The following is an 18,884-nucleotide window of genomic DNA, read 5'->3' on the forward strand; positions in this document are numbered from 1 at the left end:
GAGGTGGGCTGAGGTTGAGGAGGGGGATGTGTCAGAGTTGGGCTGAGGTTGAGGAGGGGGATGTGTTGGAGGTGGGCTGAGGTTGAGGAGGGGGATGTGTCAGAGTTGGGCTGAGGTTGAGGAGGGGGATGTGTTGGAGGTGGGCTGAGGTTGAGGAGGGGGATGAGTTGCAGTTTGGCAGAGGTTGAGGAGGGGGATGTGTTGGAGGTGGGCTGAGGTTGAGGAGGGGGATGTGTTGGAGGTGGGCTGAGGTTGAGGAGCCTCGCTTACAATCAGGACAGACACTCTGAACAATGCCCCACGCCGCTGTGGCCTGTTTTCTGTGAATCTCAAACTGTAGGAAACAGCTCTGCCCTAAAGTTGACAGACTTCCTACTTGTTTGGAAACTCCACCCATTTAATCACTGGTCTTTCAAGGTTTCCGCTTCTGGGAACGTATAAGTTTCATTTCTGTCTGATCAGAATCGACAGCTGAAGACAGGAGTGCTGCTGAACCTCTATCTCTAAAGGTACCATAATTAGAAAATTAACAGTTAGACAGCAAATGGCTATTTAAACATACTGGAAAAAAATGTCAGGTGTTAAAAGAAATCTGTGTCTCTCAGAGTCTTTGTTAATTACCTGTTCTGGGATCTTTGACCCAAGTCTCACAGTTAATGAGATGATTCTCTTGTTGGACAAATGCCACGGGTTCATTTAAATGGGCGGGTTCATGAAAATGTTATGAAATGGACTATATTGCAGAGGTGGGGCTCAGGGTGATGTGTGTGTGTGTGTGTGTGTGTGTGTGTGTGTGTGTGTGTGTGTGTGTGTGTGTGTGTGTGTGTGTGTGTGTGTGTGTGTGTGTGTGTGTGTGTGTGTGTGTGTGTGTGTGTGTGTGTGTGTACGCTAGTGTTGGATGTTAGTGAAAATCTGAGGGAAGTATCAATGCCGACAAACACAATGCACAGAGCCAGGGGGAAGTGAGCAGGAGACACAAGTGTCTGGTGACGAGAAAGACGGGCCCAAATTGATGTTCACCATCTCAAAAATCAACACTGCTCCTGGTGATTCTGAGTCAGCTTTTGGCTACAGTTTATTATTCCTAAATCTTTCTGCCCTCCAGCCCTTCAAATTGATGGACTATATTCCCATCTGTTTGAACAATGGAGATTCTTGGTGAAACTCCACCCATGGGCTCATCGGCCCATCGACATTTGCATAATTCCTCAATATATTTCAGTTTCAATTCTCAGGTGCTACAGCTGAAGTCACAGTGCCTCTGAATCTCCAACTCTAAAGGTAACATTGATCATATCAAAAGTAAATACTTACTTTAACTTACTGGATCACGTTGTTCGGTGGTAGATCAATCATGGAAAAATGGTTAGAAGCTGAGAACGTCTCACATCACGTCAGTCTGTTAACTATTTGTTCAGGGACGTTGCTTCAAAACTCAAGGTGGATGAAAAGGTTTCCTCATTAAGCAAAATTCAGTATGATTGTCATTTATTGAAAGGGTTTGTAGTTGCAGCTCAAAGGTATGGAAACAGTGGCTGGGTGTCAATGCTTAATGTTGTCAAAGTGTGGCACGGAGAACAGGAAAACGAGCACTGTTCCAGTAGTTGTTGAGACTACATTTGACAGAGTAATGTACTCACAGCTGGGAGACAGACCCTGGTGATGAGAGCCTGGATAGTGGCAGGAAAAAACTGAATAGATGAAATGACGGTGGAAGTGAGAAACAAATTGCAAAGGTAATTATAGATGGGAGATTAGAGAGAGAAGGTGATGGATGAAAGGAAATGGGCTCTCGAGAGAGGACATGGTTGCGAGATCAAAGATTAAAGGGAAGGAATAGAAAAACGAATTGAGGTAACAGTTCTGGGGAAGGGAATTGGGATTACAGTTCTGGGAATGGGAATCGGGATTACATTTCTGGGGAAGGGAATTGGGATAACAATTCTGGGGATGGGAATCGGGGTTACAGTTCTGGGGAAGGGAATCGGGATTACAGTTCTGGGGATGGGAATCGGGGTTACAGTTCTGGGGGTGGGAATTGGGATAACAGTTCTGGGGAAGGGAATCGGGGTTACAGTTCTGGGGAAGGGAATCGGGGTCACAGTTCTGGGGGTGGGAATCGGGGTTACAGTTCTGGGGAAGGGAATCGGGGTCACAGTTCTGGGGAAGGGAATCGGGGTTACAGTTCTGGGGATGGGAATCGGGGTCACGGTTCTGGGGAAGGGAATCGGGGTCACAGTTCTGGGGATGGGAATCGGGGTTACAGTTCTTGGGAATAGAATCGGGGTTACAGTTCTGGAGAAGGGAATCGGGGTTACAATTCTGGGGATGGGAATCGGGGTCACAGTTCTGGGGAAGGGAATCGGGATTACAGTTCTGGGGAAGGGAATCGGGATTACAGTTCTGGAGAAGGGAATCGGGTTTACAATTCTGGGGATGGGAATCGGGGTTACGGTTCTGGGGATGGGAATCGGGGTCACGGTTCTGGGGAAGGGAATCGGGGTCACGGTTCTGGGGATGGGAATCGGGGTTACAGTTCTTGGGAATGGAATCGGGGTTACAGTTCTGGGGAAGGGAATCGGGATTACAGTTCTGGGGATGGGAATCGGGGTTACAGTTCTGGGGGTGGGAATTGGGATAACAGTTCTGGGGAAGGGAATCAGGGTCACAGTTCTGGGGAAGGGAATCGGGGTTACGGTTCTGGGGATGGGAATCGGGGTTACGGTTCTGGGGATGGGAATCGGGGTCACGGTTCTGGGGAAGGGAATCGGGGTCACAGTTCTGGGGATGGGAATCGGGGTTACAGTTCTTGGGAATGGAATCGGGGTTACAGTTCTGGGGAAGGGAATTGGGATAACAATTCTGGGGATGGGAATCAGGGTTACAGTTCTGGGGAAGGGAATCGGGATTACAGTTCTGGGGATGGGAATCGGGGTTACAGTTCTGGGGGTGGGAATTGGGATTACAGTTCTGGGGAAGGGAATCGGGGTTACGGTTCTTGGGAATGGAATCGGGGTCACGGTTCTGGGGAAGGGAATCGGGGTCACGGTTCTGGGGATGGGAATCGGGGTTACAGTTCTGGGGATGGGAATCGGGGTTACAGTTCTGGGGATGGGAATCGGGGTCACGGTTCTGGGGAAGGGAATCGGGGTCACAGTTCTGGGGATGGGAATCGGAGTTACAGTTCTTGGGAATGGAATCGGGGTTACAGTTCTGGAGAAGGGAATCGGGGTTACAATTCTGGGGATGGGAATCGGGGTCACAGTTCTGGGGAAGGGAATCGGGGTTTAAGTTCTGGGGAAGGGAATCGGGGTTACAGTTCTGGGGAAGGGAATCGGGATTACAGTTCTGGGGAAGGGAATCGGGGTCACAGTTCTGGGGATGGGAATCGGGGTCACAGTTCTGGGGAAGGGAATCGGGGTTACAGTTCTGGGGAAGGGAATTGGGGTTACAGTTCTGGGGATGGGAATCGAGTTTACAGGTCTGGGGGTGGGAATCTGGGTCACAGTTCTGGGGAAGGGAATCGGGGTTTTAAGTTCAACTTTGTTTCAATGATTATGTACATAAACACTCATTTACAATAAAACTGTATTTAATACAAGTACTAAATATACTGAGATTAATGAGAACTATGTTAAAATGCTTGCATATTACAGATCATGCCATGATTTATTGCAGATTGCCCCAAAGTGGTCCATTGGGTACTCAATAAGGATGGGTAAGTGTTCATCCTTTCAGAGTCTTTAAATAAGGGACAAGTATTTTACAGAGGTTAGCTGATCTCAGCCTGGGTTATAGATGTGCTCCTGGCCATGTGTACTCGTGGAAAAAAGCATTTCTGTGGACACTGAGTGAAGACGGAACTGTCTCACTATTACAGCTCCTGCTTGTATTAGTGTCCCTCTCCAAACATAACGTTTGACCTCAGAAACCCACAGGAATGGAAGAAATGGGAGACTGGAAACAAATTGTCTCGTGTTGCTGGAAAAGAATAAAGTATCACTTGTGAATCTTCATAACCTGCCAGGTTGAATTACACAATTTCACTGTCAGATTTCACAAAAAGCATTCCAAGTTTTGCTTTGCTGTTGTCTTGTAATGTGGGTTTGCAGAGTAATGACATATGAAAGTTTGCTATTGAAAATTTAATTCTTGCATTTAAAAGCACAGCTACCTCTTTAATTTGGTTGGCAAGGTGGAGATACATCTCTACTAAAGGAGGTGTAAGACTCTCCTTCCTCCCACTAGCCTGCAGGTCACACTTGACAAAGTGTAGCACTTCCTTGGCCCCCGATCACGTGAAACCATGGGAGCAGGTGGTGGACGGTCATATGAGCAGCTGGTGCATATTACAAGATCTGGTCATGCAACCACTGACGCCAGGCAATCTCTGAAGAGTTTTGATTATGGCTGGGGTTACCCATCTTGTAAAGACACTACCCAGAAGAAGGCAATGGCAAACCACTTCTGTAGAAAAACTTACCAAGAACAATTATAGTCAAAAAGACCATGGTCACCCACATCATAATGACATGGAACATAATATTGATGATGACCTCTGTTACAATATGCTGATAAAACAACACAAATCAACCTCGCTTGGCCAGAGAAAGAAAAAATTGATGCATTCCTAGATATAATATTTAGTTCTAGATATTTTAAGAAAATACTGTTACTTATTTTTCATTTCTTTGACAATCTTGCGTTTCTCCATCAATCTCTAAATCTGAATTGTTTAAAGATGAAATTATGTCCCTGCCATTCACCAAGGTCTCAGATACAAGTTTACTCTTCCAAACTGCAGTACAAAAGATTTGGATTCTAAAGTAAGAAAGTAGATTAAATTTCCCAACTATGATATGAGTAAGGAGTTGGTACAGGAATGAGAGCTTCAGATTTTTGGATCACTGGCCTGTCTTCTAGCGAAGATGGTACCTGCACAGAAGGGATGGTTTGCACCTTAACCGGAGGAGGACTAATATCCTCACGTGAAGTTTTACTAGTGCTGTACGGGGCTGGGGGTTACATAGAAACATAGAAAACCTACAGCACAGTACAGGTCCTTTGGCCCACAAAGTTGTCCCGAACATGTCCCTACCTTAGAAATTACTAGGCTTACCCAGGCCCGCTATTTTTCTAAGCTCCATGTACCTATCCAAAAGTCTCTTAAAAGACCCTATCGTATCTGCCCCCACCACCATTGCCGGCAGCCCATTCCACCTACTCACCACTCTTTGCATTAAAAACTTATCCCTGACATCTCATAGAAACATAAAAACATAGAAAATAGGTGCAGGAGTAGGCCATTTGGCCCTTCGAGTCTGCACCACCATTCAGTATGATCATGGCTGATCATCCAACTCAGAACCCTGTACCTGCTTTCTCTCCATACCCCCTGATCCCTTTAGCCGCAAGGGCCATATCTAACTTCCTCTTAAATATAGCTAATGAACCGGCCTCAACTGTTTCCTGTGGCAGAGAATTCCACAGATTTACCACTCTCTGTGTGAAGAAGTTTCTCCTCATCTCGGTCCTAAAAGGCTTCCCCTTTATCCTTAAACTGTGACCCCTCATTCTGGACTTCCCCAACATCGGAAACAATCTTCCTGCATCTAGCCTGTCCAATCCCTCTAGAATTTTATACGTTTCGATAAGATACCCCCTCAATCTTCTAAATTCCAGTGAGTATAAGCCTAGTTGATCCAGTCTTTCTTCATATGAAAGTCCTACCATCCTAGGAATCAATCTGGTGAACCTTCTTTGTACTCCCTCTATGGCAAGAATGTCTTTCCTCAGATTAGGGGACCAAACCTGCACACAATACTCTAGGTGCGGTCTCACCAAGGCCTTGTACAACTGCAGTAGAACCTCCCTGCTCCTGTACTCAAATCCTTTTGCTATGAATGCCAACATACCATTTGCCTTTTTTCACCACCTGCTGTACCTGCATGCCGACCTTCAATGACTGGTGTACAATGATACCCAGGTCTCGTTGCACCTCCCCTTTTCCTAATCGACCACCATTCAGGTAATAATCTGTTTTCCTGTTCTTGCAACCAAAGTAGATAACCTCACATTTATCCACATTAAATTGCATCTGCCATGAATTTGCCCACTCACCTAACCTATCCAAGTCATCCTGCATCCTCTTAGCATCCTCCTCACAGCTAACACCGCCGCCCAGCTTCGTGTCATCCGCAAACTTGGAGATGCTGCATTTAATTCCCTCGTCTAAATCATTAATATATATTGTAAACAACTGGGGTCCCAGCACTGAGCCTTGTAGTACCCCACTAGTCACTGCCTGCCATTCTGAAAAGGTTCCGTTTACTCCCACTCTTTGCTTCCTGTCTGCCAACCAATTCTCTATCCACATCAATACCATACCCCCAGTACCGTGTGCTTTAAGTTTGCACACTAATCTCCTGTCTGGGACCTTGTCAAAAGCCTTTTGAAAATCTAAATATACCACATCCACTGGCTCTCCCTTATCCACTCTACTAGTTACATCTTCAAAAAATTCTATAAGATTCGTCAGACATGATTTTCCTTTCACAAATCCATGCTGACTTTGTCTGATGATTTCACCTCTTTTCAAATGTGCTGTTATCACATCTTTGATAACCAACTCTAGCATTTTCTCCACCACCGATGTCAGACTAACCGGTCTATAATTCCCCGGTTTTTCTCTCCCTCCTTTTTTAAAAAGTGGGGTTACATTAGCCACCCTCCAATCCTCAGGAACTAATCCAGAACCTAAGGAGTTTTGAAAAATTATCACTAATGCATCCACTATTTCTTGGGCTGCTTCCTTAAGCACTCTGGGATGCAGACCATCTGGCCCTGGGGATTTATCTGCCTTTAATCCCTTCAATTTACCTAACATCACTTCCCTACTAACATGTATTTCCCTCAGTTCCTCCATCTCATTAGACCCTCGGTCCCCTACTATTTCCGGAAGATTATTTATGTCCTCCTTAGTGAAGACAGAACCAAAGTAGTTATTCAATTGGTCTGTCATGTCCTTGTTCCCTATGATCAATTCACCTGTTTCTGACTATAAGGGACCTACATTTGTCTTGACCAATCTTTTTCTTTTCACATATCTACAAAAGCTTTTACAGTCAGTTTTTATGTTCCCTGCCAGCTTTCTCTCATAATCTTTTTTCCCTTTCCTAATTAAGCCCTTTGTCCCCCTCTGCTGGTCTCTGAATTTCTCCCAGTCCTCAGGTGTGCCGCTTTTTCTGGCTAATTTATATGTTTCTTCTTTGGACTTGATACTATCCCTAATTTCCCTTGTCAGCCACGGGTGCACTACCTTCCCTGGTTTATTCTTTTGCCAAACTGGGATGAACAATTGTTGTAGTTCATCCATGTGATCTTTAAATGCTTGCCATTGCATATCCGCCGTCAACCTTTTAAGTATCATTTGCCAGTCTATCTTAGCTAATTCACGTCTCATACCTTCAAAGTTACCCTTCTTTAAGTTCAGAACCTTTGTTTCTGAATTAACTATGTCACTCTCCATCTTAATGAAGAATTCCACCATATTATGGTCACTCTTACCCAGGGGGCCTCGCACGACAAGATTGCTAACTAACCCTTCCTCATTGCTCAATACCCAATCTAGAATGGCCTGCTCTCTAGTTGGTTCCTCGACATGTTGGTTCAGAAAACCATCCCGCATACATTCCAAGAAATCCTCTTCCTCAGCACCCTTACCAATTTGGTTCACCCAATCTATATGTAGATTGAGGTCACCCATTATAACTACTGTTCCTTTATTGCACGCATTTCTAATTTCCTGTTTAATTCCATCCCCAACCTCACTACTACTGTTAGGTGGCCTGTACACAACTCCCACCAGCGTTTCCTGCCCCTTAGTGTTATGCAGCTCTACACATATCAATTCCACATCCTCCAGGCTAATGTCCTTCCTTTCTATTGCATTAATCTCTTCTCTAACCAGCAATGCTACCCCACCTCCTTTTCTTTCCTGTCTATCCCTCCTGAATATTGAATATCCCTGGATGTTGAACTCCCATCCTTGGTCACCCTGGAGCCATGTCTCTGTGATCCCAACTATATCATATTCATTAATAACTATCTGCACATTCAATTCATCCACCTTGTTACGAATGCTCCTCGCATTGACACACAAAGCCTTCAGGCTTGTTTTTACAACACTCTTAGCCCTTATACAATTATGTTGAAAAGTGGCCATTTTTGCTTTTTGCCCTGGATTTGCCTGCCTGCCACTTTTACTTTTCACCTTACTACTTTTTGGTTCTACCCTCATTTTACACCCCCTGTCTCTCTGCACTTGTTCCCATCCCCCTGCCACATTATTTTAAATCCTCCTGAATAGCAGTAGCAAACGCTCCCCCTAGGACATTGGTTCCAGTCCAGCCCAGGTGCAGACCGTCCTGTTTATACCGGTCCCACCTCCCCCAGAACTGGTTCCAATGCCCCAGAAATTTGATTCCCTCCCCCTTGCACCATTTTTCAAGCCACGTATTCATCTGAAATATCCTCCTATTTCTACTCTGACTAGCACTTGGCACTGGTAGTAATCCAGAGATAATTACCTTTGTGGTCCTACTTTTTAGCTTATCTCCTAACTCCGTAAATTCACCTTGTAGGACCTCATCCCATTTTTTACCTCCTCTGTACCTACTCCCCAGCACCTTAAACCTGTGTCCTCTTGTGGCAACCATTTCAGCCCTGGGAAAAAGTCTCTGACTATCCACACGATCAATGCCTCTCATCATCTTACACACCTCTATCAGGTCACCACTCATCCTCCATTGCTCCAAGGAGAAAAGGCCGAGTTCACTCAACCTGTCTTCATAAGGCATGCTCCCCAATCCAGGCAACATCCTTGTAAATCTCCTCTGCACCGTTTCTATGGCTTCCACATCCTTCCTGTAGTGAGACGACCAGAACTGAGCACAGTACTCCAAGTGGGGTCTGACCATGGTCCTATATAGCTGCAATATTACCTCTCGGCTCCTAAATTCAATTGATGAAGGCCAATACACCGTATGCCTTCTTAACCACAGAGTCAACCTGTGCAGATGCTTTGAGCATGCTATGGACTAGGACCCTAAGATCCCACTGATCCTCCACACTGCTAAGAGTCTTACCATTAATACTATATTCTGCCATCATATCTGACTTACCAAAATGAACCACTTCACACTTATCTGGGTTGAACTCCATCTGCCACTTCTCAGCCCAGTTTTGCATCTTATCAATGTCTCGCTGTAACCTCTGATAGCCCTCCACACTATCCACAACACCCCCAACCTTTGTGTCACCAGCAAACTTACTAATCCATCCATCCACTTCGTCATTCAGGTCATTTATAAAAATCATGAAGAGTAAGGGTCCCAGAACAGATCCCTGAGGCACTCCACTGGTCATTGCGCTCCATGCAGAATACAGCCAGCCTACAACCACTCTTTGCCTTCTGTGGGCAAGCCAATTCTGGATCCACAAAGCAATATCCCCTTTGATCCCACGCCTCCTTACTTTCTCAATGAGCCTTGCATGGGGTACCTTATATTGCATAGGATTAAACTAGAGTTGCAGGGCGATGGGAACCAGAGTTTCAGAATAGATAGTAGAGTGGTTGTGGAGAAAGATGTTGTTAAACTTACTCACAAAGTCAGGAATTGAAAGGTTGAGCATGGTGGGACTAATGTTCTGAGGTGAGTATATTTCCATGCAAGGAGTATATTAGGAAAAGCAATGAGCTTTGGGCATGGATCAGCTCGTGGAATTTTGACATTTTAACCATTGATGAGATTTGGCCGCAGGAGGAGCAGGTCTGGCAGCTCAGTGTTTCAGGGTTCTGTTGTTTCAGACATGACAGAGAGGGAGGGCTGTGGCTTTACTAGTCAGGGAAAATGTCACTGCAGTGCTCAGACAGGAGAAACTGGAGGGCTTGCCTAAAGAGGTTATATTGGTGAAAATGAATAAGAAAGGGAAGACCACTTCATTGGGATTATGTTATAGACCATCCAATAGTCAGCGGGACTTAGGGGAGTCGATTTGTAGAGAGATCACAGACTGTGACAGCAGGTGATTTTTAACTTGCCGCAAACTGCAAAGATGCTAAATGGAATAGTTTGTCAAATGTGTTCAGGAATTTTTTTCTTAATAGAAGTCCCAACTATAGAGTGTATGATACTAGATCTCCTGTTAGGGAAGAAGACAGGGAGGTTTAAAAAGTAGGGGAGCACTTCGCATCGAGCGATAATAATGCCATTAGCTTCAAGATAATTATGAAGAAGGATGGGTCCGGTCCTCGGGTTGAGATTCTAAATCGGAGAAAGGACAATTTTGATGGTATCAGAAAGGATCTGGCAAGTGTGGAATGGGACAGGTTGTTTTCTGGCAAAGGAATACTTGGTAAGTGGGAGGTCTTCAAAAGTGAAGATTTGAGAGTACAGAGTTTGTATGCTCCTGTCAGAATGAAAGGCCAGGATAACAGGTTTTAGGGAAAAAGGATAGCAAGGGACAAAATTGGTCCGCTGGAAGTTCAAGGTGGTAATCTACAGGTGGAGCTGAAAGAAATGGAGAGATAAATAGATTTTTTGTATCAGTATTAACTCGGGAGATGGACACAGAGTCTAAAGAAGTGAGGCAAAGCAGCATCAACTTCACAGATCCTACACAGATTACAGAGGAGGAGGAGACGTTTGCCATCTTGAGGCAAATTAGGGTGAATAGATCACCAGGGCCTGACAAGGTGTTCCCTTGGACCCTGTGGGAGGCTAATGCAAAAACTACAGGGGCCCTAGCAGAGATAAAAATGTCCTCAGCAACAGGTGAGATGCCAGAAGATTGGAGGATCGCTAATGTTGTTCTGCTTTTTAAGAAAGGCTCTATAAATAAGATGGGAAATTAATCAGTAGTGGAAATGTTATTGGGAGGTATTCTAAGTATTTGAATAGACAGAGACTGATTAGGAATAGTCAACATGGCTTTGTGTGTAGTAGGCCATGTCTAACCAATCTTTTAGAGTTTTTCAAGGATATTGTCAGGAAAGTTGATGAAGGCAAGGCAGTGGATGTTGTCTACATGGACTTCAGCAAGGTCTTTGACAAGGTCCCTGATGCACCATCAATAACTCTTGGAGACGTGAGGCGAGATATAGGCTTTTATTGGCTGGAAGAAAGAACAAGCAGCAATTGACCACCACATTGCATCCTGGAGACTGAGGCCAGGGCGGTGTCTTCAATTGCCTTTATACCGGGGTCCGTGGGAGGAGCCACGGTCAGTGGGAGGAGCCACAGGAGCAGTCAGCGGGGGGGGGGGGGCGTGTCCAGACAGGTATTTGTAGTTCACCACAGTCCCACAAGGCTGTTGCTCCAGAAGGTTCAATTGGTTGGCATTCAGAATGAGGTAGCCAATGGGATTAGGAATTGGTTTTGCAGGAGAAGCCGCAGATTAGTAGTGTATGGTTGCCTTTCAGACTGGAGGCCTGTAACTAGTGGTTTGTGATAAGGATCAGTGCTGGGTTAGTTATTGTTTGTTATCCATATCAACAATCTGGATGACAATGTGGTTAACTGGATCAGCAAATTTGCGATGACACCAAGATTAAGGGTGTAGTGGACTTCTAGGAAGACTATCAAAGCTTGCAGCAGGATCTGGAGCAATTGGAAAATGGGCTGAAAAATAGCAGTTGGAATTTAATGCAGAGAAGTGTGAGGTGTTGCACTTTGGGAGAACCAGGGTAGGTCTTACACAATGAACGGTAGGGCAATGAGGAGTTCAGTAGAACAGAGGGATATGGGAATACAGGTCCATAATTCAATGAATGTGGTGCCACTGATAGATAGGATTGTAAAGAAAGCTTTTGGCACATTGGCCTTCATAAATCAGAGTACTGAGTACAGGAGTTGGGATGTTATGTTGAGGTTGTATAAGACATTGGTGAGGCCTAATTTGGAGTATCATGTGCAGTTTTAGTCACCTACCTGCAGGAAAGATGTCAATAAGATTTAAACGGTGCAGAGAAAATTTACAAAACTGCTGCCAATAACTTGAGAACCCAAGTTATAGGGAGAGATTAAATAGGTTAGGATGTTATTCCCTAGAACGTAGAAGATTGAGGGGAGATTTGACAGGTATACACAATTATGAGGGTTATCAATAAGGTAAATGCAAGCGGGCTTTTTTCTACTGAAGTGCTGTGAGACTAGAACTAAAGGTCATGTGTTAAGGGTGAAAGGTGAAATATTTAAGGGGAACCTGAGGGGGCACTTCTTCACTCAGAGAGTGGTGAAAGTGTGGAACTGGCTACCAGTGGAAGTGATGGATGTGGGTTCTATTTCAACACTTAAGAGAAATTTGATTAGGTTCCTACATGGCGGGGGTATGGAGGGCTATGATCTGGGTGCAGGTCAATGGGGCTAGGCAGATTAATAATTCATCATGGACTAGATGGGCCAAATGGCCTGTTTCTGTGTTGTCATGTTCTATGACTCAATGACTTCCATTCAGACAATGTGTCTTGCAGAAAGATTTTGAATATTTGGACTGATTTCAACTTCGTACTAACTTTCAAACATTAAATAAATTCAGATCATCCTTTTGGTTACCAGGTAAATGTAACTTCTGTTAATTCTTACATTAATCATTTTATTTGTCACTTAATACAGAAAATACTTTTACTCTTCAGGGACTCATCCTGAAAATGTACCTTATTTGAATGAAAATGGAGCAACATCCCCTGTCCCAGAAGAGAAGAAGGCAGGTTACACTCAATGTAACCCCCATCCTTTTGACAAAGAAGAAGCAGAGTTTTACTATGTAAAAGGACATGTCCTTCCAGTAGAATCTGGTAGCAAAAACTTAATTACTCCATGCCATGAATTTAAATCTTTCCAATTTGCTGCCCAGAGAAATGACTTTGAACAGGAAGTAAAATTTGCAAAGGAAGTTATAAAGTTTGCTGCAGCCTGCATGAACTGCAGAACCAACGGGACAATTCACTTTGGAGTTGAAGATGGTGGGGTATATAAACACGGCGAGATACGGGGTGTTCCTGTGCCAAAACGAGAACTTTTTGTAAAGGCACGCGACAAGTACATCAAGAAATGCTTTATCCTAAAGCATCACCGCCATGCTGAACATTCCATTCGTCCACCAAGATTTGTTGAGGTCATTGGTGAAGATTCTGGAGAGCAACACTTTGTCATTGAAGTTGATGTTGTTCCATCGTTATCATGGGTAAAAGATAAATTCTTCCCAGTGATGATTCCAGATTTAAACAAATCTACAAGTAACCAAATAGAATATACCCACCGATCCTGCTATACAAGAGAAGGGGCTGCTTCTGAAAAAATTCACAAGATGCCTGAGTATTTCCGGGACTGGGATTTTGCCAGAGAAAAAGCAGAGCGCGAGGAAGAGCTCTCCAGAGATGATGTGTATAGGAAACTGTCTGAACTGTTTACGAGTATCAAGAAACACATGAACAGTAAAATAAAGTATATTCTAGTCATAGACCATCATAAGAACAATGAGAATCTTGGCTTTTTGTTAAAAATGAATTTTTTTTGTATTTTTGATTTTGACCCCAATTCCAGTACACAAGATTTATTCAATCTGCAGCCCAAAGCCAAACCTTATTTCTTGGAAGAGTGCGTCACCGAAACAGGTTCATTGACCGATGAAATAAAGACGAATTCCTTTCATCAAACCAGCTGGATATTTTGCAATGGGCAAAACAGCAATGGGGAGCACAAGCCTACTTACAATACAACGTCCTGCAGCGAGATGAGAAGGGAGCATCTAGCAAACATTGTATCACAGATCTGCAGTGCAGTCCTTCCACCAGGATCATTTGAAGTGCTTTTTCTTCTGCTCTCACAAGCAAATCAGACACTAGCAGAGGCATTTCATGAGTTCTACACTGGAATGAATGGCAGGAATATAAGATGCATTGTGGAAGACAGGAAAATTTACAACAGATGGAAAGAAGTTCTGGACACTGAAAATAATAGGAACATCCACAACCTGAGTATAGTGGGAACAAAGATCAGCCATTTAGACAATATGATTCAGATCATTCAGTCTTCCTGGCCAACTGTTAAGCAGTTGCTTAATGATGACACTAATTATGAAGACCTGATGCCTTATCTGGAAGTGCTGAGGTCAACTGACTGCAGTTGGGAGGATGTTGACCCGGACGATGAAGAGTGGCAGAAAGAAATCAGAGATAAGGAGATGCGCTTTTACAAAGGTGGCAAAGTCAACTGGATGAATTTCTGGTTTGCTGATAATAAATACTGTGGGGAAATTATAAAAAGAGACGCATATGAAAAAGTGGAATCTCATCTGAATTCTTTGCTAGAGACAACAACTTCAGCAGAGCCAGTGATCATCGTGACAATAAGCCACATGTCTGGCAGTGGAGGAAGCACTGTGGCCCGTCACATCCTCTGGGACTTCAGGAAGAGAGTTCGGTGTGCAACAGTTAACATAATACACCCTATGCACCCTGCAAAAACTGTCTGTGAGCACGCTGTTAAACTACAGAAGAAAGAAGGGGATAAGGTGCATTTACCAGTGCTTCTACTGGTTGAAGACTGTGATAATGAGTACATTGAAGAACTGAGGATCAATCTGACACGAGCAGTTATTGATTATTCTTCAAAGCCAAGCTTCATTCTGCTACACTGCAAGAGATATAAATCTGCAGAAGCACTGAACAATAGACCTGCAACTGTGAAGGTTCGTTACATGTTATCAGAGAACGAAAAGATGCAGTTTAGGAAAAAACTGGATGCCCTCAAAGAGCTGTATGAAGAACATTCAATTCTCACATTTGTTCTAATGACCAAGGAATTCAATCGAGAATACCTTACCAACTGTGTGAATGAACTTCTGGGAAGTATTGGTCAGACATCCTGTGCTCTTCAGTTAATTCGTTGCATTGCATTGCTAAATTATTACGTCGGGGATTCATACATAACTGTGTCTCAGTGTGAGGCATTCATAAGTCGATGTGTACAAGGAGAATGTGCACAGCACATTACTTTTCAGAGCATGTTGAATGGAACGGCAAACTATTTACTTGAAGAACTGACAGAAATCTCTAGTGTTCGAATTGTGCACTGTAAAGTCGCAGAAGAAATACTGAATCAGATGATGTGCTCTCAATCTCAGAGTAAGACCGCTGCCAAACTCCTTGAGGAAAGTACTTTTACCAAGCATTATGCTGCCGTAAAAGTAGATGGATTCATCAGGCATCTATTTGTTCAAAGAAAGGATCACATGGATAGAGCCAAACTGTCTTTCTCTTCCTTCATTACACACGTATCACAAAATGAGAGTAAAAACACCGCCATCGATATTCTGATCAAAGCCTGTAAGCGCTTTGATGAGGATGCATTCGTGATTCAGCAACTTGTTAGGTTCTTGTGCAAAGAGAAGAAGTTTGAACAGGCTGAGAAATGGGTGGAAAGGGCTAGGAATTTGGCACCATCCAATTCTTATATTTTACACACTGAAGGGGAAATGTATAACAAATGGATTCGCTCAAAGTTCACTATATCATGTCTAACTGAACAAAACAGATCTCCATGCATATTTTCAAAGGCAATAAAGATGGGATTGAAGGCAATTGATGCTTTTCAGAATTCCCAGGAAGCATCCAAGTTAGAGAATGAATGGAATAATGCAGGCTGCTTCGGTGAGATTGATGTAGGGTGTTATATTGTGAATTGTATGTCTGAGCTGGACATATTTAAATACAAGAATGGGTGCTACATGAACCTGGTGAAGTACTTACTGACGGATTGGATCCCAGAAGGAATGGACGACACGTTGGGTGGGTTGCATGAAAAATTAAAGATGTTGCATGATAACATTTGGAAAACAATGGAAACAACTTATGAATACATAGCTTATTTCCATCCTGACCGACCAACTGAGGAAAGGCTTCCTGAGGAGAAATACTTTGAGAAATTAATTAAGAATGAAAAACAATTCTCATCTTTCTTCACAAACATAAATGATGATTTGCTGAGACAAGAAAATATGGAACATTTGCTGCCCAAGTTAAAAAACCACAACATTTATTTCTTGGGTGGTGGCAGATTCATGAACATTTTTCACCTAGATCCTGCAAATTGTATAAAAATAATAAAATTGTGTACCAATCAACAGGCAAATTATAACAAAAGTAATCTGGAAAATTATGTTTTATCACATATTGCACTGGCTGTCAAAGAACATCCTGCAGCTACTTCTAAAGCAGAACTTCGTAAGTTCAGTTACACATTGTGTAAAATGTGTACTTTGGATGAGTCTCCCATCCCATACTTCATACAGGTGTTATTGTACTGGCCAGAAAGCAAAGCTGAGAATGCTGATGGAGACGAAGTGTGTTTAATTGATGCATTAACCTCCATGAACAGATTGTACAAGAACAAAATAAACGATTCGCCAACTAGGAAAATGTCTACTTACCCTCACTTTTTCCTTGGACCTGGAGATGGCTTTCAGAGGTTTATCCACAACAGACAGAGGGAATGTAATGATGGGATGTATGCATGGCAACGACTTCGTAACAAGCTACAACGCATTGAGGGCTACATTGAAAACCAAAAACTTTACATTCAAGGCCATTCTGGTGAAAGTAAGATTCCTGTCCATTGTGGTCCCAAATATGTGATACCATCCAAGAGAAGACGAGTTTTATTTTATTTGGGATTTACATTGCGGGGCTGTGTTGCTTACAATATTCAGAAAGTGTCTGAAGATCACTAGACTAGCAATCAGAGTTCTGGATCACTGATCTATTGACATGAGTTCAAATCTCACCATGGCAGATGGGGATTTAATTTTAAGTGATTAAATAAAACTATAAAGTTTTTAAAATAAAACTACCTTCAGACCAGTAGCCACTAAATTACCAAAAACAATCTAAGTCAGTAATTTTCTCTATGGAATGAAATAGGCTGATCTGACCTGAAGTGGCTGACTCTTAGCTGGAAAACAAATATTGTCGCTCCTTGCAGATGAATAAAGCAAATAATATTTTGGGGTTTCATGAAGAGTTCATCCTGATGTGGACACTGAGGATCAAATATACAATGTAATAAAGGGAGCCATGAAAGGTCATCGAAACTACTGTCGGCCAGTCACGTGACGTGACACATTATCCCTCTGGACTTAGATTATAACTCTTGTAAAATTTTCACAATGGCTTTGTGAACAACAAGACCTAAAATTAAAAACAAAGAATTGCTCCTGGTTTAACCTAATAAATGTGGCTAGTACTGTAGGAACCATGTATCTATTTTCTGTATGTCTGTATTGTATTTTGTGTTGCATGTATTATTATGGGTTACAGTCATTTGTCACTCTTTGTGCTGTTAGTTTAGTTTAGACAGAGACTGAGTAGGGGATGGATTTTTTTTGTTGACCGCTAAGTTCGCAAACTTTGTTAGTATTGCTGATTTTGCTATCACTATTGCTATTTTTGATTGTTTGTCTTTACTGGTTTCATAATAAAGGATTGAATGTACTTTATTTCAACTTGGAACTCAGATCTGGAAACGCATCATACATGTCAATTCCCTCACTTGGTCTCTCAGTGGTTTTGGTTCATTTCTTTCAAGTAGTTGCTACAGGTACTAATCTATATTGATGAATCATTAATAGGTGATATGGGGCTGGATGGGGTATAGTAAATGTATGACAATAATTTTATTGCAAAACAGATAAGCATAAGCAATAACTCTTTGAATTTTATCTCTGAAATCCTATCTACAAATTAGACTACTGATTGTGGATTTCTGTAAGCCTGAAGTCTTTATGAATTTGTAACTTTTGCAAAATGGAATCTGTGTGATCCCAGAGTGCTTTACTAGTTCCCTGGTTTGGATTGGAGGCTTACAAGAAGTCTGTGTGTGTTTTATATCAGATGTATGTTTATGGCAGGAGTGTTTTGACAACTGAGGAAAAACAGCTGGTATGGGGGAAGAAGCCTCTAAAGACAAATGGACTGATAGAAGAATAGATCCTAGGAACCAGAGATAGGTGCAGATAACAAAGGAATGTTATGGGATGGAACAACTTAATTATTGATCTCTGTAAAAGTATAAAAGTGGTTTGTTTTGAGCTGTCAGATTGAAGCTACCTACCAACTTAACGTAAGGAGGTAGACTTTCCCTGCAAATAAACAAAACATGCCTATAATTTAATCAACTCTGAATTTGTGGTAGTTTGTTACTGTATATTAGAAGACCGAGCTGAACGTTACCTGACATGAAAAGACAAAATAATGTGATTTTGTTTACTAATTGCTTAACAGCATTTTTAAAGAAAGAGTTTTATCATTACTTGTAGACTTAGAGTAGGGATATTCTCCTTTACAATTTTGTACTTGTGTAGGAATTAATTGTTTTATAAAATGTATTCTTTTTCAGATTAGTTTATAATAGGTTGATTTATTAATGTCATGTTTATTCTGAATTTTATTCTAACTAATCTAATGTAATCTAAATAACAAAGTGATTTAATATTTTTGTTGTAATTTGTGCATATGGTTCACAGCTTTGTACCCTATCTGTATCTACATTGTTAGATAAGGAGCTTGGGATACTTCATAATAAAATGGGATTAATTTAGAAACTAGTGATAGCTGTGTTTTTATTAACAATTGGTCCTACCAGGAGCTGATCTTATATAGGTTGTATCCCAGGTTACAATGGAACCTAGCAAGGCAATGCCAATAACTTCAACTGCATAGAACAACTGCAAGCATGAATTCAAAAGAAAACAGACTCACTTGCGATATCCCAAAATCCTGAGCATGTTAAACAAAGCTTTGTACAGAGCTCTCAGTTATCCCAGCC

General features: G+C 42.5%; 1 protein-coding gene across 8 annotated transcripts; it reads left to right on the plus strand.

Annotated features, from left to right (window-relative positions):
- The first annotated feature begins 437 nt into the window (after positions 1 to 437).
- Positions 438 to 18,660, plus strand: samd9l (sterile alpha motif domain containing 9 like). Of its 8 annotated transcripts, none has more exons than XM_073026416.1 (4): positions 459 to 509; positions 1,236 to 1,281; positions 3,679 to 3,718; positions 12,695 to 18,660. In XM_073026416.1, exons 3-4 carry the CDS (start codon positions 3,715 to 3,717, stop codon positions 16,789 to 16,791), a joined length of 4,101 nt encoding a protein of 1,366 aa, XP_072882517.1. In that variant the 5' UTR covers positions 459 to 509; positions 1,236 to 1,281; positions 3,679 to 3,714; the 3' UTR covers positions 16,792 to 18,660. The 8 variants fall into 8 exon arrangements, with proteins under 8 accessions (XP_072882516.1, XP_072882517.1, XP_072882513.1 ...); XM_073026412.1 differs by having other exon boundaries at positions 464 to 509; positions 3,657 to 3,718; XM_073026417.1 differs by having other exon boundaries at positions 466 to 509; positions 1,223 to 1,281.
- Positions 18,661 to 18,884: the final 224 nt, after the last annotated feature.

This window comes from Hemitrygon akajei, chromosome 22 (genome assembly GCF_048418815.1).
Source record: "Hemitrygon akajei chromosome 22, sHemAka1.3, whole genome shotgun sequence".
NCBI classification, from domain to species: Eukaryota; Metazoa; Chordata; class Chondrichthyes; order Myliobatiformes; family Dasyatidae; genus Hemitrygon; species Hemitrygon akajei.